At 38.4% G+C, this 26541-nt stretch overlaps 1 protein-coding gene across 1 annotated transcript in view; it reads right to left on the bottom strand.

Annotated features, from left to right (window-relative positions):
• The window catches only part of STMN2 (stathmin 2), a 55888-nt gene extending 34609 nt beyond the window's left edge, over nucleotides 1-21279 (bottom strand). Inside the window, exon 1 of the mRNA XM_008000946.3 lies at nucleotides 21093-21279. Within this exon, the coding sequence (XP_007999137.1) occupies nucleotides 21093-21111 (19 nt within the window). The 5' untranslated portion in view covers nucleotides 21112-21279. The remainder of the gene's footprint in view (nucleotides 1-21092) is intronic.
• Between the last annotated feature and the right edge of the window lie 5262 nt (nucleotides 21280-26541).

Below are 26541 nucleotides of genomic sequence, written 5' to 3'. Positions count from 1 at the left end.
TCAAATTCGGAGCATAAACTATTTTGGCTGATGAATATGTAATTAATGATGTAACATTTAAAAAGAAAAAGAAATAACTCAGATTTTTAAATACTCCTTTTTAACATCTCAGAAGATCACTGACATGAGGTAATATTCTAGATATTTCTGCTATGATGATGTAATGCTAATTGCTTTAGAATAAAATTAGATTCAGTCCACATTCTACCCGTCTCTCTCTACAGAAATTATGGTTTTCTAAGCCAGGGAGGTTTTGAAAGATTAATATTTTGACCAAGCAAAGCATTATAGTTTTTCTATGGGAATAGATATCAAATCAAATAAAGGGACATTGAAGAAGGTCAAAGCAGTACAACCCATCACTGGGTTATACAGAAACATATGAGGCTCTTAAATTTCAATTTGATGTATTCTTGGCACCAGTGATAGTGACAAGGAAAAGAAACTAGATGACATGAATCAGTCCTTGTGATCAAAATTGTAATAGAAGCAGTAAATTGTTCTAACCTGGTACCTCACCTTACCCTGGATTCCAGTTAAAGCTCCTGCTGTGTTTAATGAGAGTTCCGCTACATCATGCAGGCTCTTGTCCTTTTTTTCTTTCCCCTGATGAAAGAAATTCTTACAGTCCTTTTTGGAGACTGAATGACACTGTGGTTTAAAGGAGTAATGAAAGCCCTTATTCTGTTTATGTGTCAAGATTTTTATCACCAAGTCTAATTCTGAGTATTGAGGGTTTCCTCTCCACGCCAAGCCCCTAAATACTACCAGATAGTAAAACTTAAAATGATAGGTAGATTGGTTGGGACTTAAATGAGACAAAGCCAGGGTGAAAAATGGAGAGTCTGTTCATCTGGTTAATGACAGTTCTCACGTAAGAATGACTATGCTCTTCCCTTCCTATAATCTTCTGAGCTGGGCTGCTCCTGAGCAGCAATTTGAGGCTGCCATGACATTCTCTGAACTGTTTCTCCAAAATGGCTCAATGTAGCACCCAAGTGATTTAAATTTCTCACTATTACTCTTTAATTCTTGGCTGAAGAGTAGAAAATATATTAGATCCATTTTTAATTAGCAAAACTTACTTCCTATGCAGAATGATTATTGCATTTGTGGGGCCAATGCCCAGAGTCACAAATGTTTTGGTCACCAGTGATAAGGATGCTGGCTTCATTGTTGACTTTGTTGTAATGTGTGACTTTTCTCCAGAAAATAAACCTTGGCTTCTATCTCACATGGGTGTTTGAATTTAGCCTGACTATGACTTTGTATATAAGACTACATAAGGGTGGATTGCCTATTATACTCTCAATGAAAGCAGAAACTTTTAGAAATAAAAAGTGTGAGACTTTTATCACACTGCAAAATAAAAAAATATTCAGATGACACTATTTCAGTTCATGGGTTAGTTGACTTTTCTGCTTGAATTAACCAGAAGTTTGGAGACTGAGAATACAGATTTAATGAACTCAAAAGGAGTCCTAGAGCTATCACCATGGGATGGGGTTGACTGTTTTCAGATAATGAAATATCAAATTTATATAGAACAGTGGGAAGACACGGAGTTAGATTAAGCAGCAGCAATATGTACCACAAACCTATTAGTTATATCATGATTTAATTCCTTTATCAATCTAAGGAATTAAAAGTTCAGAGCATATTTCTTGGAGAATTTGCATAAAAACCTTACTTCTGTAGGCTGGTATAAGGTTTCAATGGATTTGAAGAGCCTCCCTATTGCTGTTTTAGATCTGAGTATGCCTTATAAAATTCACTTTATATATAATAGTTATTAACATCAACTGTGAAACAAATATTTTAACTTGGTGTTACTGCCAAGTAATATTTATCAACGTTCCACCAAAAAGAATTCTTATCTGGGTAGTGGACAAATTGTACTTCAGGCAGTCTCCCTAAATGTTGTCTTAGGAATGATATCTAAATAATTAATGGAAGATAACTATTTCAGACAAAGGCCACAAAAGCTGCATGTAGGAGCCGAAATTTTGCTTCCCTCCATAATCCTAAAAAGAATATCCACGTGTTCTTCAACGAAATTTTGTAAAATGTGCAGTGTGTAGCATTTACTCAACAGTGTCCTCAAAGTTGCATTTTTTCAAACCCCATTCATTAGAGTTTTGTTTTAGCCACTCATTTAAACACTGTGCATTGTTTTGCACAGTTTGTGGCATTAGTTTGCCTTATGTAAATGGTGCAGTGAAGAAAAACTGAACAGTTAGGTAAGAGTTTCCACCTGAACGACAAGCCCCAAGATTTTGCTAGTCATACTTAAGTAATATGTCTTATGGTCACTTTGTGTCAAAGAGAATAGAATAAATATATTCTATTTTATATTTATAAAATATGTTATATTCTATACTTGTAAAATATAACATATACTATATATAAATAGAAAATAATACTGTCAAGGTTTATAACTGCCTGATATTACACAAAAGGTTGCAGTGATTTTATTTTGGAGTATCTCTGGCAGTATGTGGGAATAACAGAGCCTGTGAGGTGAGTGTGAAGCATCGTACTGTCTGTTCCACAGTGTAATTATCTTCAGCATCCATTTCAGAGGCAGCTAAATAGGGTGAAATAAATCTTTTGGGTTAACCTAGATATGACATTGAAAATTGCTTTTTTGTTTTGAAACTCAAATGTTACTTCCTCAAGATTTGCGATGTAGACTCATTTCCTGAAACAGGTTTTATCACATCACAGCCTTGAACTTTAATGAGTATAATTTTCTGCAAAGAACCTAAGGCAATATACAATGTAAGTAAGTAATCCTCCTGAAGCCTTTGCATTCCAGTTTTTTGTCATCCAGTTTATGTTACAAATAGGGTCAAAATATAAAAGACAACTTACTCTAAGATAAATTTTCCATTACATTTTTTTTTTTCTGGATACTTTGAAATAAAAGCTCCTCTGAGAAGTGGTTATTTTCTCCTGAATACACAGTTCTCAAAGGAAGACATATTAATGTCCAGCAGTTATATGAAAAAAGGCACAAGATCACTAATCATCAGGGAAATGCAAATCAAAACCACAGTGAGATATCATCTCACACCTGTTGAAATGTCTGTTCTCAAAAAGACAGGAGATTGGTTAGCCAGAATGTGGAGAAACGGAATCCTTGGGCACTGCTGGTGGAATGTAATTCCTAGAGCCATTATGCAAAGCAGCATGCGGGTTCCTCAAAAAATTAAAAACAGAACTACTAGGCCAGGTGCCGTGGCTCACGCCTGTAATTGCAGCACTTTGGGAGTCTGAGGTGGATGGATCACCTGAGGTCAGGAGTTCGAGACCAGCCTGGTCAACATGGTGAAATGCCGTCTGTACTAAAAATATAAAAATTAGCTGGGCATGGTGGCATGTGCCTGTAATCCCAACTACTCAGGAGGCTGAGGCAGGAAAATCACTTGAACCCAGGAGGCAGAGGTTGCAGTGAGCCTAGATGGCACCACTACACTCCAGTCTGGGCGACAGAGCAAGGTTCTGTCTCAAAATAAATAAATAAATAAATAAATAAAAATAAAAAATTAAAAAAAAAAAACTACTAGATGATTCAGCAGTCCCACTACTGGGTATATATCCCCAAAAAGTGGAATCAGTATGTCAAAAAGATTATCTGCACTCCTATGTTCACTGCATCATTATTCACAAGAGCCAAGATATGGAATCAATCTGAGTGTCCATCAACAGATGAATTAATTAAGAAAATGTGCTACATATACACAGTGGAATACTATTCAGCCTTAAGAAGGAAATTCTGTCATTTGTGACAACACGGATGGGCCTGAAGGACATTATGTCAAGTGAAATAAGCCAGGAACAGAAAGAGAAATACTGCGTGATCTCAGTAAAAAAGTAGAACTTGTAGAAGCAGAGAGTAGAAGGGTGGTTTCCAGGGGCTAAGGTGGAGGTGGTAGAATGGAAAGATATTGGCCAAGGATACAAAGTCTTAGTTAGATAGAATGCATAATTTCTTTATATTTCATAATAAGTATATATATGATAGGCATAAAATATTATATATGACGTGACGAATGCTTCATAAAGCAATTAATATCTCAAATTTCAAATTGTTAAACTATCAGGGCAATTTCTACTCTTCCACATACTACATGTAAGGTCTATTTTTGGCTTCAAATATTCTTTTTCTACTGTTAGACAGAATAAGTGATGCATAAAATATAAGCTTTTTGGATACCATCTGGAACTCCATTTGGATCCTTGATATTCATTCTTAAGACATGAGAAGGACTACATGTTGCTATGACTGGCTGAGTCAGATTGGAATAACCTGTGCATTTTATCTGTCACAGAAAATACCATATGACTTGGTCATAAACATACCCCCCCCCCAAAAAATTAAGGCAAAAATAGAATCAAGTGTTTGATCTGCATAGATAAATATGACTTGGAATTTGGCATGATAAATTGCTGATAAACCAAACTCACAACTTGGGAATACATTATAAATGAAGGCACAATGTTAGTTCCCCTTTATGTCCTATTTTCTCTTGTTTATTCAGCCTAAATATTACTTATAAAAAAAAGTGGGATTCATGGTTTTAAACATTGCTCAGATCTTCAAAAGTTTTACAAAATAATAACAAGAAGGGCCAGAGGATATATAGATTAGAATGTGGTAACAATTCCTAAATGTCTCCAGTAGTTGTGGCCTTGAGGTTCATTAAGACTGGGTTTGTATTTTCCTAAAAACAGAAGTGAAGCAAACTTAATGGTTTCCATCACAAGGGGCTTGGAGTTTCTTTTCTTTCTTTCTTTTCTTTTCCTTCCTTCCTTCCTTCCTTCCTTCCTTCCTTCCTTCCTTCCTTCCTTCCTTCCTTCCTTCCTTCCTTCCTTCCTTCCCTCCTTCCTTCTTTCTTTCTTTCTTTCTTTCTTTCTTTCTTTCTTTCTTTCTTTCTTTCTTTCTTTCTTTCTTTCTTTCTTTCTTTCTTTCTTTCTTTCTTTCTCTTTCTCTCTCTCTCTCTCTCTCTCTCTCTCTCTCTCTCTCTCTCTCTCTCTCTTTCTTTCTTTCTTTCTTTCTTTTTTTCAAGGACAAGGTTATTTTCCAGGCTTGTTTCACAGACCTTAGCCCTTCTCTATGGCTTTGTTTGCTGCTAATCATTTCCTTGCAACTATACTTAAGTTTCTTGAGGGCAACGGAAGGCATCTTCTTTAACATTTGCTGTATTTTCCCTCGTACCGACGAGTGTGTGTTGCAGTTAGCTGGTGTTCCATAAATGCATATTCATTGGTTGCTAAGCAGGGAGGGGCTGTCCCTTAGCTGCAAATGGTAGCTGCTGAATCTTCCAGTGGCCCAGTTGGCTTCCCCATGAAGAAGAAGTGTAGGGTAGGGGTTAAGAGCCTACCTGGAGCCAGATTGATGTCAACTCTTCTGTCCACTAAATTCCTTTATATTATGCTACTGACTGGTATTTCTGTGCATTTTGAAGTGCAGGAATACTTCTTCTCTTCCTTGGCCCTCACCACACAGCTTTAGCTACAGTGATAGTTTGAAAATGGAACTACTTGGTGGTACCACTCTAATTTCTTGGTGTAGAGGCAAAATTTAAGGAAGTATTCTCATTTCTATCCTTCAAAAGGAAACTTCACAATAGCAGTTAATCAACCTTCTCTATGTAAGGAAAAGAGAAGGCAGGTGAATGTCTCCTTTGTCTTCATTTATATGTTCTCTTGCTTATTTGAGCTCCTATACTAGTGAGTGAATGTTAGTTACCCCAGGGTAAGGGCAAGAATATGATAGAGACTGAAGATTCGAGCTCTAGGTCAGGAACTATTCAACCTTAGATAATTTATTCAACCTTCTGAACATGAGTATATTTATCCACAAAATGGGGCTAGGGTATTGTTGTAAGGATTGAGTTAGATAATGTATTGAGAAACTGATGTGCTGTACAAGACATTGCTAATAAGCATTAATTTCTCCAAATTGATCTTTATTCTTTTTTTTTTTTTTTGAGACAGAGTTTTTTGCTCTTGTCACCCAGGCTGGAGTACAGTGGTGTAATCTCGGCTCACTGCAACCTCCACCTCCTGGGTTCAAGCGATTCTCCCTGCCTCAGTCTCCCAAGTAGCTGGGATTACAGGTGGCAACCGCCACGCCCAGCTAATTTTTGTATTTTTAGTAGTAGACTGGGTTTCACCATATTGTCCAGGCTGGTCTCGAACTCCTGAACTCAGGTGGTACACCCTCCTTGGCCTCCCAAGTGCTGGGATTACAGGCATGAGCCACCGAGCCCTGCCTGTTCTTTATTCTTTGGGTGACCTTTTGAAGTTTTAAGGGGCTTTGCTATAGCCAAGTGTTGTGGAGCCTTATTTCTTATAATTCTCCCTGCTTCTCTTACTTACTTTGTCATAATAATCAAATCACCAAACACAGTTAGAGCTCTCACTATGTCTCTTAAAGACTATGTGTACAGTGTTTAACGAGGTCAACTTGGGTCAGACTGATTTGTTTCAAATCCTGGTGCTACCATTTTTGTCGGCTGTGACTTTACCTCCTTTCCTTTCTCACCTGTAAAAATGAGGATGATAATCCTCCTATAAGATACTTGGCACAATCACAGTACTTGACCCAGTAAGTACCCAATACATGTTGGTCAAAAATGCAGCAATGCGAAGAAAGACAAAGTAAGTGAAACAAGTTTCTAGTCTAAAAGAAGTCATTAGTATAGTTGGGTATAAGAGAAAAAAAAAAGTTTATAGTGCAAAAAAATAAAAAAATAGTTCAAAATGTGGAAAAAAGTCTATAGTGCAAAAAAAAAAAAAAAAAAAAAGTTCAAAATGAGGAATCTAGAATGCAGTGGAAAGAGCATTAGATTTGAAACTTGGCTCTTCCCTGGCCCACATTTGTGATCAGGAGCAAGTCACTCAACTTTCCATGGCTTCTGTATTTCTTTCCTGTCAATCAGGAATAATGAGACATGTCTCAAAGTGCTATAAAAATCAAATAGGAAAAAGTACATGGGACATGTGACTTGTAGCTGGCTCAAACAGAGTAGGTGAATGATAAATAACAAGGAACATGATAACAAATATTGCTACAAGATGGTATATGGCTAGTAGTCAAATTCATTGTTAGATAGTAAACTTGTGAGAGTTCACAAGAAGGAAAGATCAAGGAAAGCTGGATTCAAGGTTGACTTGGAAAGCCTGCTATTATTTGTTTTGTGGAGAGCATGATCTTTCTGAGCAGCAAGTTTGAGAAATCCTCCTTGACTTCTCAGCTGGCTGTCCTCACCGTATGTATTCGTAGTTCACTTCTAAAATTTATCCAAAGGGATGAAACATATAGTTTTCTGGATAGAATAATTTCATGGCTCTTTGTTATTTGTAGGAGTGACATCTTCTTTTTGCAATGAGTTTAAGTGGGCAGGTTTTTATTCTTTTCAGCTATGCAAGCTGGACACAAAGTCCAGTTTTTTTTTTTTTTTTTTGAGGCGGAGCCTCGCTCTGTCACCCAAGCTGGAGTGCAGTGGCCTGATCTCGGCTCACTGCAAGCTCCGTCTCCCGGATTCACGCCATTCTCCTGCCTCAGCCTCCCGAGTAGCTGGGACTACATGCGTTCGCCAACACGCCTGGCTAATTATTTTTGTATTTTTAGTAGAGACAGGGTTTCACCATGTTAGCCAAGATGGTCTCGATCTCCTGACCTCGTGATCTGCCCACTTCGTCCTCCCAAAGTGTTGGGATTACGGGCGTGAGTCACCATGCCCGGCCTCCTTATTTCTTATCTTGGGTAAGTTGTAATATAGCTTGTCACAATCCATAACTAATACACACTGTAACTGTGTAAACTGTCTTAAAAAAATTCATTCTCAGAAAAATTTCAACAAATGGAATTTGATTCTTTCAAAGTCGCTTAGTTCAATATTTCTTCAATGTTGTTCCTGAAGTTAGAAAAACTTTTCATCCTAAATACTGAATTTCATTTACCTTATTTGTTTTACCACAAAACCTTTTTTGAAAAACATCATCAACCAAGTCTTTGGTTCATAAGACTTGCAATTCTTTTATTTCCACCTTCATGCTTTGGCTCTGCATTCCACAACCTCATTAGATTTTTTTTTCTTTTTTTTAAATAAGTAAGGGAAATGCCTACATTTTTTTCAAAGCTGAACTCTCCTGCCTAGTGCAATATATTATGACCTTGTGAGAGTTTAAATTGTAATGGTGCTTTCATATAAAGCTCCTCCTTTGTCACTATTCCATGTTTATGAGAGAGTAGAACATATTTTATTACCTGTATTTTATGGCTTATAAATGTGAAAAAATACTGAGGATTTTTATATGCAGATTATCATCAACAGTATCTAATATGAAAAAGAACTGTACTATACTAGTAAGTATAAGCACATATTTCTCTTAATATGTCTGCAGCTATGTCATAAATATAATTCCTGGTTTATGTACCATACATTTACATGATTTGATATTTTGGAGGCAAAACAAAATGCTTAAAATGCTTTGGTATTAGTAGTTATCCTCCCTTAAACCTTTGTACTCAGATGCTAGATGAATACTAATTTTATTTCACAAGATATCTTTGTTGCTCTAGCAATTACATTTTACTGATACCTTATAGATTTTAAAAATAGCAATAACAGGCCGGGCGCGGTGGCTCAAGCCTGTAATCCCAGCACTTTGGGAGGCCGAGACGGGCGGATCACGAGGTCAGGAGATCGAGACCATCCTGGCTAACACGGTGAAACCCCCTCTCCACTAAAAAATACAAAAATACTAGCCAGGCGAGGTGGCGGGCGCCCGTAGTCCCAGCTACTCGGGAGGCTGAGGCAGGAGAGTGGCGTAAACCCGGGAGGCGGAGCTTGCAGTGAGCTGAGATCCGGCCACTGCACTCCAGCCTGGACGACAGAGCGAGACTCTGTCTCAAAAAAAAAAAAAAAAAAAAAAAAGCAATAACAGATTATTGATTGGTACCTGAAACACTATTGATTGTAAAGGCATTGCTTTCATGCGTGGTTGAGATAATAGTCCTAAACTCTAAGTATCCATATCCTTTTTGTCACCACACTCCTCTAAGGTATATTCTGTTTGTATTATTTGACTCAAGTGTCTTTGTCGTGCTCATCCACTAATGGGTGAAGAAGAGGAAGGCTAAATTGATCCAGATAAGAAAGTAACTGGAGCATCCCTGAAAGAAAAGATCTAGCTGAAGGAAGGGTGTTTAAAGTAGAAGCAGGAGAGCCAGGAGGGTGCCAGGCATGGAGGAGACTGGGAGGTGGCAATAAGATATTGTGCACAGTCAGGTGATATGGGGTGGGAGTGAAACTGATGGATTGATGTTAAGAAAGAACGAGAGGTTCTGTGCGTGTGTATGCATGCGTGCATGTATATGTGTGTGTGTGTGTGTGTGTGATATAATTCTTTTTCCTGCATTCAAAAGACCTCAGTGTAGACTTTTATATTTTAATATTTCTAAAGTCATTTTTTATTTCTAATGAATGATGAACCTTCCTGGGTAAGCAAGACGGCTCAGTTTTACTGAAGGCATATAGGTATTTGAAGTAGGGTGAGATATAAAATATGACAGGGAAACATGAAATAAGAAATATATGCAAGATAAATATACTTTTATTTTAAATACCCATCTTGCTTATTGTGCTGTGACCAAGATAAAATGCTTAACTATTAAATTCTGGCACTGCATAGAATGGATTTTTCCTTGGAGATATACTATATTGGCTGCTGTCTCATGGATATGATACCAACTCTCCTTCTACCATGGAGAATTATTGAGCAGTAATCATTTCCTCAATTCCAAGTAATTTCTAGGTTTGTAATACATGTAGAAATTAATGAAGTATAAGAATTGAGATGTTTACTTTAAAAATTTTTATTATTTTTATTTAGTATTTTCATCATTTATCTAGGGAATCAGGGAAGGGGATTAATATTTTTGATTACCAAATGCTCAACAATCAATTGCTTACTTAGCAACCATGTGATTTAGGTGTTGTTTTCCCATTCATAACTGAGAAAATTGTAATATAGAAATGATTAACAAATTTGCTTAAGAATTCTCAGATAGTGAGTAGTCGAGCATGGTTTAAAACCATGCCCACTGGATACCCACACATGCCTCTAATCCACTAGAGCTCTCTCTTACCTGTAACAGGAACAGTTACTGACCTAAGGACTTTTGGGGGGAACTTGTGGTACTGCTTTTTAATTTTCATAGGATTTTACATTCTTTTGAGTTCCAAGACAAGCTGATTACTTTTAATTGCACAGAGCTTTACACTTCTGTTTTAACTTTTGAAGGCAGCTTTAAACTAAACTTTAACACATTTGGACATGGGCTGCTTTGTCTAAGCAGAGTTTGTACCATCTCAGGAAGGTGGACCCAGAGGGTAGAGTGTCAAGGTGGTGCCAGGAAGGGGTAGACATGCACCAGAAGCAAAGTAAGTACTGAGTTTTATCTCTGGCTTATCATCCCTCTCCTATTTTCAGTGTCTACTTGCTGGAGGCACCCCTGCTTCCAGAGATTCTCTAAGCTTGATGGCTGCCATCTTGGGCCACCACTTACCACCCTTCCCTTAAAGCAGATTGAGTTGGGGAAAAGTTGGGTGTGGACTGACTGTAATAAAACGACGGATGAGTTAATTGCTTCTTCTGAGCCAACGTTCATTTAAGAAGAAGGCTCTTCTTTAGGAGGAAGAAGGGCTGGCCAGGTGGGTTCTAATCACAAGAACTGCAAAATGTCTGATGCTGTTGTTAGAGGGACTCAAGTAACATTTTATTTCACTTTTCATTACTTAGAAAGTATTTTTCAAAAAGCAAATGACTCAGTTTTTGATTGTGCTCCTTATTTCCTCTTTACTCATTCTAAATGCATGCACATGGGTATTTATATTATATCTAATGACAATTTAAAAACTCAACTTCTTGCATTTATATATATATATACACAAAAATATATTATATATATTCTTGACAGACAGTAATCACTTTCACGTTTGTTTCCTTGAGTCTGAAAAAGACCTTCTGATATGGACAAGGCAGTTCACATGGCTATTTTACAGATGCTGAATTAGAGGAACAGAGAGAAAAACTGACCTGACCAAGGTGAGTCAGCGGGAGTAAAGACTAAAACTCAGAATCCCTTCTGGGCTCTTCCTTCCACGCAGCACCAGCAGCACTGGTGGAGAAAGGCAGAGCTGATGGGAACTTAGGCTCTGACCTCTTGATGCCTTGTTGCAGAGTTCCAGAGAAGAGGTAACTCACATGCTGTCCTGGCCTGCTGCTTGGGGACCTTACAGGTCACTGCTATTTTAGGTTTACTCCAAGTGTGGTTTGGAATCAGCCTCATCAGCACCACCCGAGAGCTTGTTAGAAATGCAAATCCATGGGACCTGCTTCAGACCCATGCAGTGAGAACCTCTGGGGGTGGAAGCTAGCTCCTCAAACACTGCTGATTCTCAGTAAAATTTGGGAAGCATTTTAATTAAAGAATTCTCTGGCCAGATTGGTTGATGGACTCATTAAATATTTAAATTTTTCAGCCTTTTGGTGGATCTTAGTACTTCCTAGTTGATATTGCTAGTGTATCATTATGTACTATCCTGTAATATTGTAGGGCAGTATAATAAAATTGTTAAGATGGTGAAATTGTGAGATGGTGACTTCCATTTATAGTTATAAATTTGACATGTACAGGATCTTTTTTTTTCTGCAAAAGACTAAATCCTCCAAGAGTGAGGAACATTTTTATTTTTGTTCTTGTAATACCTAGCACAGGCTTCAGAACAAAGTTGGTGCTCCAATCCATTTTACTTTAGTTAGTGACACTGACTATGAATGACTTTAAACTAAAGACAAATATGCTTAGTGTGTGGCTTTTCTCACTGTGCATGTTTTATTACAGGACAGTGGAGGGAGTGCTAAACCTTATTTTGTATGAATGTGTATATATGTATGAAATAGGCACATACATGATATATAACATATTTATATATTACATATAAATATTTTATAATAGGCAAATAATATACACAACTTTATTATATGTAATACATATATATTACTATATATATATAATATACATTAGATCTGTGTCCCGAGTCTGCCTCTGAGGCTTGCCACTGAATAAATTATTTGAGCTTAAATTCACCAATCTTTAAATAAGACAACTTGTGTACTATGCCCATCTCAGAGGGATTATATGAAGATTAAAAAGGATGAAGCAGGTGAATGTTTTCTAAAAAAGGCAAGGTCCCATATAGATAGATCATGTGGTTTAATTTTTCTTTCGAACATTTTTTAGTCTTCTATGCTTACCTGCTCCTTTTAAAAAACTATATAAGAAAAAAATCATCAGAAGTAGAATAAAAAGATAATTTTTAAAGTGACAAAAGTGCAGGATCATGTAATATGTCATCAAAAGACTAGAACAACTTTGGTAATTTCTCATGTGTTTGAATAATTATTATGAGAAGGGTGCTAATTGGAAATTCTCAGATAAAGCTGTAAGACTGAAATAATAACAGTAGATATATTTGTTGGAAATAAAAAATAACTCTGCAGTAATAAAAATAATTGTGTTCTGAAGCAGAGTTACCAGGGAGGCTGCAATAAGTCTATCCTAACAATGTCTGTGATGATTGATGTTCTTCCCCTGAGAGTCTGGAAATGATAACAGTACCATCATGATGGGATTTTCTGGTCTCAGTTTTGTAACAGTCAATATATTATAAATTGGGGTTGTTTCATATGAGTTAGGTTGTTCCTCACTAGGAAGCCCAAACTGGAAAACTATTATTATAATAGGTTTACCGTGAGCAGCTCTGTTAATGGAAGTTAAACTTTATGGCTGCATTTCATAGGGAAAAAAAAATCTTCCAAAAGACAAAGTAGAATGCTAATAAAAATTTAATTTACACTTTAACACGCTCTCTTGTAAAAGTATTTGTGGGACTAGGTTTAGATAAATTTTACTCAATTCTCTTTATCCTGATATAAAGACATACAACTAAAAGATAGACAGATTTATTATCCTGATGATCTATTGTTATATTGGGTACTTGTCCTAATGGATAATGTACAAACTCCAACATCCAAAATATAATTATTCCAGAAGAATAACTGCTAAATAGGCACTCTTGCAGACCTTGCTTTACAATCTTTGTAAAAAAAAATTCAGTCCTAGGCAATATTCTTGCTCTATAAAAATAAATTATTTTAAATGTGCTCTATGAGAACTCTAATTATCTATTTCTTGCCATAAATAAATTTTGAAACCTACAATTTTCCAGAGTATTAAATATTTTACTCTGGAGATCAACAACAAATGAAGAAAAACTTAAAATATTTTTGTTACCATTTTATAGTATAATATGTGACTCCTCCTCTAAGTACAATTCCTAGAGAAGCTATATTTCCAGATGACTAGCAAAATGATTGCTGAAATGCATTAATTAACCTTTACATTCACATAAAAGTGTTTTGTGAGAACAAATGTACACAAAATGTTATCTTTAATCATGACTAATAAAAATGGTTATTATAAACACAAGTTTTACTACTGCAGATGTCTCCCTGACAAATGACAGGGCCCGATTCCTTTATTAAAGATAATTAAAAATGTTTCACAAGGGATTCAGAACCTTCCTACGGTTCTCTCCTGCCTGCCTGCCTGCTTTGGTGGTAATACTATGATGAGAATCTTGAAATAATATCTGTTATATTAAATGTGCATGTGTAAATTTATTTTATTCAACAAAATGTTAAAACTACATATCTGTGGCCTATGGAAGTAGTTAAGGAGCCATTTTGAAATGTGCTAACTGTGACGGGACTGAGGGGATTAAGTCAACGTTATTTCTGGAACTGGTCATCAGAGTGTGTTCACGCCAGAAATCGATGCTGTGCTGAGCCTGCAGAATGCCACGTGTCTCATACATTACAACCCACACAGCCTCACAGCTCTTTCTCCCAAAGCCTAAATCATGACAATTATTTGAATAAGCTCCAGGTAAGCTGTTAAAACTAATCGTCAACTTAGAAGTATTTTCTCTTCAAGGTGAGTCTGTGAGCAGAAAGGAGAAGACCATCTCAGGTCTGTTTAAATAAAATGGTGGTATCACAGGTGTGACCTCTGCAGTGGGAGCACCGCTAACATGGAACAGACACAAGACTAGCAGGAATTGGTGAAACATGAATTCCGAAGCCAGATGGCCTGGGTCCAAATTCTGGATCTGACTAACTGTGTGATCTTGGGTAAGATACTTCAACTTTCTGTGCCTCAGTTTCTGTATCTGCAATAGAACCTACTTCTTAGGATTGTTAGGTGATTAATATGTGGAAAGTTCTTAGAACACTGCCTTCCGTGTTATATGTGCTATACAAGGGTTAAATCAATCGATAAAAGTTACTTCCCATAGAGAATCTGGAATGTATGAATACACCAGAAAAACTTTTGAAAGAAAGCACCATTGCAGGAAAATTTTCGAGTAAAGAAATAGTTAGGAAGACTTATTGACTCGAGGTCCTCAAGTTTAGATTTTTGTCATCTCCAAATGAGGTTATACAGATAGCCACGCCCGATTGCCAGAATTAAACATTTAAAACATGAATTACTTTTGTAATGCTGTCTTAGTGTGTCTTGTTTTCCTTCAATGTACAAGAAATTGCAAAAATGGAAAGTTTCCCAGCTTCTGAGAGACCCTGAAATGAACTGTTAACAACAACTGAATGGCTAACTTGGAGACTTAGTCCAACTTTGTGTTGAGTAACAGTATATTCTGCAAACCCTGAAGCTAGTTTTATTTGGGATCATGTTTTTAGTGCCCTATTTGGGAAATGCTATATTTTAAATTTGAGATATTTCAGGTATCGTATTATTTTTGCAGCATAACATTTCCAGAAAGGTGGTGATGGCTGCATGGTCAGCCAGTCACTGCATGGGAGACCTGACTATGTCTTTGATGTTATTCCTTGAAGATCCTCTTTTTTATCTGTAAGTTGACTTTCTTAGAAAGTTAGAATTGAATAATGAAGATCCTTTATTGACTTAGATAAGCAGAAGAAAACACTCACACTCTTTTCAAATATACAGTCATACTCAATAAATTCTTAAGAATTTTCTCACATGGCATTCAGGAAGAAATACTCTTAGAATAATTTGGTAAATAATAAATATAAGATATATTGAGACAGCAGTCTTTTGTTTTAATTTCTTCAGTATTGCTATTCATAAATAATAGTAAGCTTGCATTATTGATTTATCATTCTTGTCAACTGTCCCACAAGGCGCATTCACATTCATTTCTTCTTAGGCAGACTTTCTCTCTCTCTCTCTCTCTCTCTCTCTCTCTCTGTTTCTCTCTCTCTCTCACATGCTCACACAGAGAGCCAAATTCTTATTTTCTACCTTTCTCTCGAAGGTCTTCTGCTGAGTCCTGCAATATGAATATAATTTTAAAAATCCAATTAAGAGAGAGTGATGGTGCAGAACACGTAATTCCCAGAGTAATAAAATCCCTAAGTATATGAGTTCAGAAGTAAAATATTTTGTAAAGATTGCCATGGATTTAAAAATGTTAAGACATAATACCAGAGCTTACTAGGAGGGGTACCTGTATATTACAAGTTAATATCCCTAAAACTGATGTGTTTGGTGGTCAGAATCAGCATCATCTGGGAGCTTGTTCGGAAGACAGAATGTCTGCCTCAAGTCAGATGTATTGAATCAGAATTTGCATTTTAATGAAAATCAAAGGTAATTCATATGCACATCAAAGTTTGAGGAACACAGTAATATGACACTATTAAATATTTTACAGATGGATTAGAGTTACATAAAATATAATAGAAAAATAATTCTATCAATGCATACATTTAAAAAATCCATTTTTGATGATACCCCAAATTATGCTTTATATTTCTTCTTACTTCATTAAAATTAACATCGATTTTCTAATAAACAGAACACCACTACAAGGAGATGCTCAATAATTGTTGAAATCTGATAAAATTAGATTGAAATCACATTGGATTTGATTTAAAAAAGTATCTTTAAACGGAAAAGACAGACAGACTTAGAAGATGGGAAAAATAATAGCAGTCTGTTTTTGGTACACCTCCTCAGTATCACATACCTGCCTGTTTTACTCACTAACCTGCATGTTCTCTGCAGGTGGAGACTCTGATATTCAGATGTGCTCTGAACAGGGGGCACATTTCAGATCGATGAAGAAGTAAACAATGATTTTCTTTAATTTATTCCTTTATTTTTAAGCATTAAAATATTCGGCTGCTAAATAATTTTGCTATTACTACTGACATTTTTCTACTATTTATCCACTACAAAATCTCAGAAGTAACATAAATGGTATTATAGGAACAATGTAATAAAACTGAGAAGTAAAACCATCAGGGAATTATTCACCAGGGCCTGTATCTACTTTCAGATTATGACCACTCATTTCATCCTGTCTCCTTGAAAATTGCACAAGCTCTGTTCATCCACTAGGGTAAAGCATGGCATCAGCTTATTGAATAAACAGTTGAATGTTCCTGGTAAAAGAAAAGATTTTATGAAACAATTAATATTTGGAACTACGTTTACATCAATCATCTACTTTTTTAGAGAACATGATTGCCCTCTAGTGTGGTGAAAAGTTAATGCAGACACCGAGGTTTTCCAATTGACAGAACCAGTCTAGGTTCTGAAAACATCTGGGTCACTGGCTAATTCAGTATTTTGTTTTTTTAATGAAAAAATTCTACCATTTTTCATATAAGGTCACAGATCTTGTGTCAACAGGATAATATATGTTTTTCTTCCCACGACCAAAAACCAAACTGGTGTGAGCTGGGGTTCGCTATCAGCAGCTCCCGGTGGCCACGCCCAGGCCTAGGTTTGTGCTGTGAGCTTCCTCGGGCTCGGAGGCCAGCTTTTTTTCTGGCTCTTGTGAGCAATGAGCTACCAAGGTAGCCTGAGCATATGATCAGTCACACTCAGTTGAAGTAAAAAATAATGGTGATTGATAAATCCGGAATTTTCCTAAAGATGGTCTGAATTTATCAATGAGAAAATCTTCCATTCAATATGTAATTGATTCTTCCACTTCATTGTTAGTTGTACAGATAACAGTGTAATCTTCCACTTCATTGTTAGTTGTACAGATTTAACTTTAACATTCTGTTTGATAGCTACTGCTAGGTATTTACAGACCTAAGTAACTACTTGATCTTAAATTATAGGGAAGAAAACTATTTTATTATATGAATCAGCCTTGTGGCACTCTGAAAGGATATTTCCTGAATCTGAGTAAAATGTAGCCTCTTGTAGCATTTTTTAATCACTGAGCATGAGCTATTTGATGGGAAGTCATATTGTGCCAAATGATCAAATGCTTATTCCACAGTCTATCCATTAGTAATTTGAAAAATAAAAACCCAAAGTAATTAAAACTGCTTTCAATGCGACAAATAAAAGTTTGCTAAAAATATTAACGAGGTAATAGCTCTAACAATAAAACCACTCATTTCTGTTTTAGAATAGAAAAATGTACTACAAATCTGTAAGTCACATTATTGTAAAAACATTGTGAATTATGACTAAAGTTCTAGATTTTAATAGCGCAAATTGTCCAATCTTAATTATCATTTTAAAAGATACTCTCTTTCAGAGAATGTTAACACGCATAGACAAACACCACCAGGTCTATGAATTTATCCTATCATTCTAGCTACCTGCGACGTGTTACACTGGGTCAGAGTGTGTTTATTGCAGGCTCAGCTTACTCACCTGGTATAAACTAAATACATGAGATTAATTGATAAACTACTGCCATTTCTTTCAGCTTTATCCTGAAATCCTGCCCAAATCCTCAGCTTTTCATTTCTAGTTACTTATAGATCCATTCAGAAGGTGCCCACTTCATTAGAAAAGATAATGGGGAATATTATATGCACCTCTTACAATCATGCTGAATATGTAATTGTTTAATGAATCAGGAAAAAAGCACTCGCCTTGACAATTAATTGTCTTTGAAATTGGAATTAATTTCAAAATCTATTAATACTGCAGAAGTAGTGTTCTTTTCATGATTTGCAAATGTAGTTAAATTATGGCCAGAAAGGATCCTTGCGTTTGTCGTATTTGGGGTGGGATTTTTATTGGGATGGAGGCTACCATTTCACGAACCATGTATCTGTGTAGGATTGAGGCTGTATCAAGAATCAGCAGTTGGAAGAATAGTTTCGCGGGGAAAAAACTTAAAATTTTGTGCATAAACTATATTTATATATTTATAGATATAACCTTATGTTGAAGATCACAACATCTCAATTATATATGTGTATTCTCATCCATTGCAGCCACAAACAATTCTCTGCAGAGAATTTTCCAGCAATCATTGGCACACAAACCCTGCTCTTAGCAAGCACCTGCACATGTATCTTAGCCACATGAACATACATAATGCTGGCAGGAAGCAAAAATATATTTGCTTTATAACTTAAAATGAACATCTGGAGACAAAATTTCCTTTTTGTGGGGGAAAGGGATGAGGGCAATTAGGAGGAAGCAAAGTGAACGCAACAAGGGTTAATCCTTAACCAAGAGCAATCCACGTCCCTTTTGAACAAATGAGAACAAATAAGGCTAATCATTAAATAATAATAATGATTTTAAATGATAATAATACTGATGATGACGATGAGTTTGCAGCCGCTAGCCTGCAGCGGAAACCTTTCTGAGGGGTGCAGAAAGCGAAGCGAGATCGTCACCTCCACCACCCATTTTCAGAACCTTTCTGGACGTGCGAGTGAACTGCGAATTGTGGAAAGCTGGGGTAGCTCAGGACACTGCGCAGAAACCGGTCTCCCTGGCTGCACCGCGGGGGCGAGCGCCCAGCTCCGGGGAGGGGAGCGCAGGGCGCGGCGCGGGACTCTGCAGGGTTGGCTGCGCTCCACGCACCCAATCCCCACGTGCGCCCCCACCCGGCCAGCGGTAGGCGGCTCTGGGCCTCAGCTGGGAGGGGTAGGGCCGAGCCGCGCCCTGCTGGAGGAGCGAGGGTCTTCCTTACAGAAGCCCCTCGGGGGGTCTCCATTCCGGAAAATCATAGAGAACAGAGGTGGGCGGTGGGCTTGGGCTGGGGGAAAAAAAGCCCCCAGCTCCGCGGACCGTGGGTGGGCAAGAAGAGAGAGCCCTCCCTGAATCTCTGGGAAGGGGTCACCTCTGCGGTCTCGCGCCGGGGCTGGGTGGGGCCGCGCCTTTGTGTGGCCGGGCGGGGCTCCAGCCAGCTTTTCTGCAGAGCCACCCGCTCCGCTGGGAGGAGCTCGGTACTGGGGCTGAGAGCCACGCCGGGGGTCTGTGCACATCAAGGGGTGCTTGGACCGTTGTGGACTGCGGGACTGAAAAAAGAGGTTCCGGGACTGCATACAGCTCAACTGCCCCTCCCATATTCCTCTTCCCCGCCAGTCTCGGAGCCTGAGGTCTCCCCAGCTCAGAGCGGAGGGTGGGGCAGGGCGGAGCCGCGCAGATGGAGCTCTTTCGGCAGTTTTCCCTGTCTCCGCATCCTGCAACCGAGTCCCGGGGGACACGTGCTTCCAGCTGCCACAGGACCCCAGGCCCCACCCTGCCTGTCCATCCCGGGGCCACTGAGCGCCAGAACCATGGGCACTCAAGGCAGAAGGCCAATTGCGGATGAAGGCCCTGAATCTGGAATCTTTTCCGGTCATCCTGTGTCTCTACTGTCTGTCTCTCTGAGCTTATGAAATTGCCGGTATTTGGCACTGTCTGACCCACAAAACGGAAATTTCGCGTGGCTCAACTTAAGACTTTGACCTCTTTTGCTTTATATTACGGTCTCATGTCATCTCTATTATTATACACACACATGTCTAGGTTCCAGAAGCTTTTCCCGCAAACGATCAAAGGTCTTCAAAGAACCCTTTATCTGTGTCTATGTCTAAACACTCTATGTAATGTGCTTCCGAAAAGAAAAATGTTAACCCACTTTTCCCATCTCTCTCAAAAGAAGAACAATGAGGCCAGCGTGGGGAGGGCGGGGTCAGTGGTCAGGTCTCTCTTGGAAGCCGCGGCGGGGAGTAGGGAGCGCGGAGCGCGGGGCGTGGCGCCGCTGTCCCCGCAGGGCTGGGCTTCTGGGTGTCACGCTGCGCTCCCCACCCGACCCCCTTTCGAATGAAGATGCAGCACCGGGCGGGGGGCGGGGCTGCGCTGTTCCGCACTGGGTGGGGCTGTCCGCATTGTGCGCCCAGCGCTGCAGGTGCCTCCCCCCGGGACCGCTGGTCCGCACACAAAGAAACCCCACCCCAGCGCCTTCGAAGCCGCTGTCCCTCCACCCCTCCCCACCGCGCGCTTCCCCGCCCCTGCAGCTGCCCACCCGCGCCCTCCACGCCCTCCGCGACTTCCTCTCTCCTTCCCCTCCCTTGCCCTAAAACAAAGGAGCGGAGGTCCTGCCCCCACCCTTGTCCCCCGCCGTCTTACCTCCCTGCACCGCACCCCAGGACTAGCGGTTTCTCTGACCAGACAATACCGTAAAATGTGCCCTGTTCTTTCCATACCCTCCCCCCCGTCTCCACCCATCTTTCAAACAGCGGGATGGGACCTCTTTGACTTTGCAATTTTCTTTTTCCTTTCTCCCACCTTCCCTTTTCCCCTTCCCTATTTTCTTCTTAAACTAGAGAAGAAAAAAAAAAAAAAAAAAAAAAAAGGTCGTTATAAAGCACTTTCCAAAACGTCCCTTAAGCCCATTTAAAGCAAACAGTTAAGGTAGCTTCCTCCCCTCAGGACTGAGTACTAATTTTTAAATATGGAAACAGAATAAATTCCCTACCCACAGGAGAGCAACTTACCTGCTTCTACCTTTTAAAAGAAATTCTTCGCTTTAGATTTCCATAGACCTCTTCTCTGCCCTCCCACCTCCCCCAGAACTGCCCTGTCCTTCCTGGTCCTGTATTACCATTAACGTCTTTTTCTTTATAAAATATCTCTGAATGCTTCTAGAGCTCAAGAGAGGTGGGCTCCAGGTAGAGCCAACGGAGAACGAGGCGCAGTGCCTTACCCATTGCTGTTTTAGCCATTGTAGGGATGTGCAGACGCTGAGCAGTGGCGAAGGCAAAGGGTCCGGCTACAGCAGCGGAGAGAGCGAGAGAGAAGACTGAATAAGGCACTGAGTCTGCAGAGTGGGACCGTGCTAGAGAAAGAGCAAGAGGCAGGAGCCCATGAATAATTATCACTCAGAAGCTCAAGCAGATTGGCTCCCAAGGTCCCCTGACATGACTCCCGCAGAGTCAGAATCTCCAAGCATTAAATATTGATCGGCCAATGGTGCTGGAGTACAAAGTACCAGAATGCAGTTTGAAATGGAAATCAGTCCTTCCCCGCCGGCTCCCCCCATTTTGGGGGCCTGATAGTACAGTCCAAGTAGAGTGGCGCTTTAAGCCCTGAAGCTTCCTAGGAGCTAAGAACTGGGCTGTGCCTACCTAGGAGCCAGGAGTCTTGACTTTGCTCATACATGTGCCATTGCACAATTCAATGGAAAAGGATTCAGAGGCTTGAGAAGTCCTCACTATATGCAGGCTTTTGGAAAATTCTGTTTAAACACTGTGTTTTCACTTTTTCATATTTTCTTTCACCTTTGGCTCTGTCCTTGGTTCTAGTCTTTCAGGGCTACCCTATGTCTGGCTATGGTGGCAGCTCAGAGCAGACTTGCATTATTGTCCTTCATCTTTTAGCACAGCTGGACCTAGGCATCTCTAAACTCTTGAAGGTCTCTCAGGAGAGGGAAGCATGGTGTTTTCTTCCCTTGGCACAGAGCAAGGGACTGCCTGGTTGCTTGAGAATAGGGATGGTAATTATGGTCCACCTGGGGACATAGGGGAAGAGGAGGAAAGTTTAACCTCTGGGGCCTGCGTCTTGTCCATTTGTTAACAGGGCAGAACCAGGTTGGCTGACTGGTTTGGGCATTAAGGAAACCACAGGTGAATGCCATGTTGCCCTGAAGGTGTAGGATTAAGTGGGTCAAAATTTTAGTAACCTTTCCAGGGCTCTAAGGAGAATGCTTTACATGGAAAACTTAGAAGAGATGAAAGGTGTGGTCTGGGGCATTGTTTTTCTGAGATCCAGAGAGACTACATTTATGCAGGCCCAGGAAAGATGTGTTCAAGTTTTGGATTGAGCAATGTCGTATGTGAGGATCTTTGAGACTAGTTGCAAAAAATGACTTTCATTACAAACAAGGCATTCATTAGTCTCTCCTTCTCACTTAATGGATGCCAGTCATTCATTTGTTCTCTTTCACTTGACTTAAATATATACTGAGGCATTTACCATGTGCACAGCTCTGAAAATGGTGAGAAAAAGTTTAGCAGTTGCTGCATGAAGCTTTTAATTACTGCTAATTTAACACTTCTGTGACTTTATTGAGCCAGTCTAATTCCATGCAGAAACTGATTTTAATATTAGAAAAATAGGCAAAGAATCACTAATTCTGACATACTTGAAAGCTGAAAGAAGAGCACATTGTTGCAATCATGAACAGGTATGAAACCCTGGCAAGTTTTTAATTTCTGAAAAATGAATAGATTTTTTCTTTTCATTAAAATAAGCTTTTAGCAGCTTTCTGTCCAATCACATTTCAATTTTTTTTTCTGTCCTCTGGAACAATACACAGTTTCAAACACATAAAACCATTTGAAAATAGCAGGGCACTCTCCTTGGTGCTGAAATAAATTTCTTCACCTCCTACTCACTTTTAAGAGATTTTACCCTCATAGACATTTTGCTAAATGATAGGATGCTACTGGAACTGGAACAATTTTGACCTGCTGAATCATGGGGAAAATAAAAGATGAAGTGGAGATCAATAAAATTATTTCTTGAACAGGAAGATTAGAAATTACAGTTCCTGTCTTTGAACAGGTCTGTGACTATGACACAGCAAGAGAGTGATATGGAAGTTGGCAGGGTCCGGAAATAAATAACCATTTTCTCTGTATATATAGGCATTTCCCACTTTAAATGTAAGAGTTAATCACCTCTCACTGGAGTAGTTATCACTCATGAGGTGAAGGATCTTCAACATGTCTGTGTGACTAATATCTTCAAAGTATTTCTCTTCTCCCCACCACACCCTTTCCCCTCAGGCTGTGTGTCATCTCTACACATTCTTCAGCTTCTTTGGAGAATAAGGGCCCTAAGTCATAGCATTAACGTCTTTAACAACTGCAGTTGGCTGCTGAATGAAATTGATTGCACTTTTGATCACTATGAGGAAAACAAAACCCTCATTCTACTGCCCTAAGTGTCACATGTGTGACTCTTTTCTATTTCTGATTTTCTAGGTGTTAGCCACCTAACGTCAGTTATGAATTATTTTTAAATAATGTCAAACAGAGAAGAGAGTAGGTTAATATGGTTTACCATAGAATAAAGAGATATTAGGCAAAATTGTCAATCAGCTAAGAAAAACCAAATAAATTCAAATGGCTGTGCCATTATCAAATTATTTTTTGTTTTCTTTTATCATTACAATATGCTATCACGCATATTCACATGGGAAAGTAAGGGCAAAATATGAACAGAAAATTATTTCATATTCAATATGTTATTCACTTATTCATTCATTTGTTCAGCTAATTTATTCAACAAATATTTATTTGATGAAGTTTCAGACTTTTGTGATGCTAGCCAAGCCTCTCCTTAATGTCTAAAAAATAGAAGGTGAAGGAAAATATAACACGTATCTCTTTAAGAAAATATTAATTTGGGGCAGTGAATATGATCTTGTGTATTTTGGATCACCTTTTGTTGCAAAAATTTGAAAAAATAACCCAAACTGGCTCTAATAATAAAAGTGCATTTGCTGTTTTATCTAACCATAGAGATACAGTTGGCACCAGAGGTCTGGAGATGAGATCGGCTTTTCTTGAAGCAAATGATTTTGATGGGAATGGGTGGACACTCAAAGAATAGGTACTACATTTGCACAATGTAAACTAAGGGCAACCAGTATCTGTCTTGCAGGGATTTGGGTAGACTGAAGGGTTATCCTGTATGAACCGTCTAAGCCATCATGGGTATTTAGTAATTTTAAGTACTATGACTATATTTAGTATTTCCAATACATTTAAACCTTTGAAGGGTATAGAATGAGTAGTGTGTATCTTTGTACCCTTCCTAGTGGTTGGTTTCATGATTCACATGGTAGATAGTTAAAAACAATTTGTGAAATAATAAATAATACACTGTTGAAAATGATTCAAGATGGTTGAATCCAGTGAAACCATATGGATACTTCTAACCTCCTTTGCTTAGCTTGTATTGGGAGCAGGTATTAGGCTGTTTACCAGTGTTTATTTATTTATATCCTTCCCTATTCCCAAAGAACCTAAATGAGTGGAGCTCACAACAGTAAATGGCCATTGTTAAGTTTTGTTTACTCTAACAGCAGTAAGCTGGAGCTGTGGAAATCAAAGACTTGCTAACAGAAATTTTAATTATTGTGGGTTACAGCCTATTGTGTATTATCTCTGTGAGGAGGCCTGAGGTGTTGATTTATTTCCAAACCAGAGAGTAACAGTTGCTTTGGAGGATTAGCTGATGCCATCTAACACAGTCATATGATTTTCTGCTATTTATAATCAAGTGCCTGGGAAAGAATCCTAAAGTGATTATTAAAAGTTAGTGTGATAAGAGAAACATTGTTAAGGTCAAATTAATTGTTTTGATCTGACCTCGGTTGATTACAAAAGAAGTATGAGAGATAAAATCCACTGAATTTTTTTTAGATGTTTAGAAATTTAGGATATAAAATAGTTACAGCTGAAGATATTTAGAGATGCATCTAAAATAATCACACATGAAAAAATAGTTGACTTATTAACATTTTGATTATTTTGCCATGTTTAAATTCTTATAGATTAATGAAAAAAAGGATTAATAAAAAAAGGATCATATGTCCTTTAATAGAACTGTCTAATACGGTTTATTCAAAAGGAAAGTCATTCCAAGGAGGGAGAGCTAGTGTTCTTTATTAGCAGTGAGCTCTGTATTGCTCAGGATTTTGCCAGTGTGTTAGAGTTATTTCTGAAGTACAGAACAAACATACTTTATTGTTTTCTTCTTAAATTGGTTATTTAAAAATGAACAATTATTAGTTAATTATTGTTTTCTTTTATCTACCTAGGGTCCTCTTTATGTCCAAATGGGACTTATATGTATTAATAATTGGTATAATTCACCCTGAAGCAAAATGACTTACTGAAATTAGTAAATCCTATTGATAGTTTTATAATTGAACTTTTCTGGAAATAAACTTGTTCTAATCATAAGAAGGGCTTGAGATAAATTTAATGAGCTGAATCTTTACATTACATTGATAATGTTGAAAACTACTCACTATCTTGGCAGCAGTTACTGTTACTAACTTTTTCCCTCTCTCCATGAGTTGATTTACAGCTTGAATCCAGGGAGAACGTTAGTTAGACACCATTGAAGCTGGGAAGTTGGTTCCCCTTGAGATTTCACTCAGCATCTTAGTTTACAACCGTCAAATGAGAAAATAGTGGAGACAACGCTGAAGTGCCTGGAAGAGAAATCTAGGAGAAGGGTGACTCACTCTGTTTATCCCACAAGCCTCAATTTATTTTACTTTTTAAACAGAACCCCTACTGTGAGGATTGCATTATATGTACAATAACATTAGTTGCCTAAGAACCTTATTTTTCTAAATCAAGCTAAAAAGAGGAGGAGGATGATGTAGGGAAGAGAAAAGCAAAAGCATTTTATTATACTGCCTTCCTGGGAGATTCTCCCATTAGTCATTTATTAACTAATTTTCTGACCCTCTGAACTTCCCCCACCCCCATCCTGCTGTTTTATCAAATGGAATTGAATTAATGGATGTAGGTAGTATTTTTAAAAAAAAGTCATCAAAAATTTAATTTGACAGTAACTTGAGACTTGAACTTGGCCAGGCTTGGTGGCTCACGCCTGTAATCCCAGCACTTTGGGAGGTCGAGGTGAGAGGATCATGAGGTCAGGAGATCAAGACCATCCTAGCTAACACGGTGAAACCCTGTATCTACTAAAAATACAAAAACAAAACAAAACAAAGCAAAAAAAATTAGCCTGTTGTGGTGGTGGGTGCCTGTAGTCCCAGCTACTCAGGAGGCTGAGGCAGGAGAATGGTGTGAACCCAGGAGGCAGAGTTTGCAGTGAGCCAAGTTCGTGCCACTACACTCCAGGCTGGGCAAGAGAGAGAGACTCCGTCTCGGAAAAAAAAAAAAAAAAAAAAAAAAAAGAAAAAGAAAAAGAAAAAAAAGACACATTAGACTTGAACTCAACTGTAGACAACAGAACCCCATTCCACTCCTTTTTTTTCTCTTGTCGCATATTTAATGGCTTTTTCTGTTTTTGGTTTGATTACTCCTTGAATTACACCTATCTTTTTAGTTCAGTTAAGCAAAAACAGAGCAATGTGCAGTTAGGCGGCAAATGCTGCCTATTGC

The sequence above is a fragment of the Chlorocebus sabaeus genome, chromosome 8 (genome assembly GCF_047675955.1).
Source record: "Chlorocebus sabaeus isolate Y175 chromosome 8, mChlSab1.0.hap1, whole genome shotgun sequence".
NCBI lineage: Eukaryota > Metazoa > Chordata > Mammalia > Primates > Cercopithecidae > Chlorocebus > Chlorocebus sabaeus.
The sequence above is the reverse complement of the archived record's forward strand: the minus strand, read 5'-3'. Positions and strand labels throughout refer to the sequence as shown.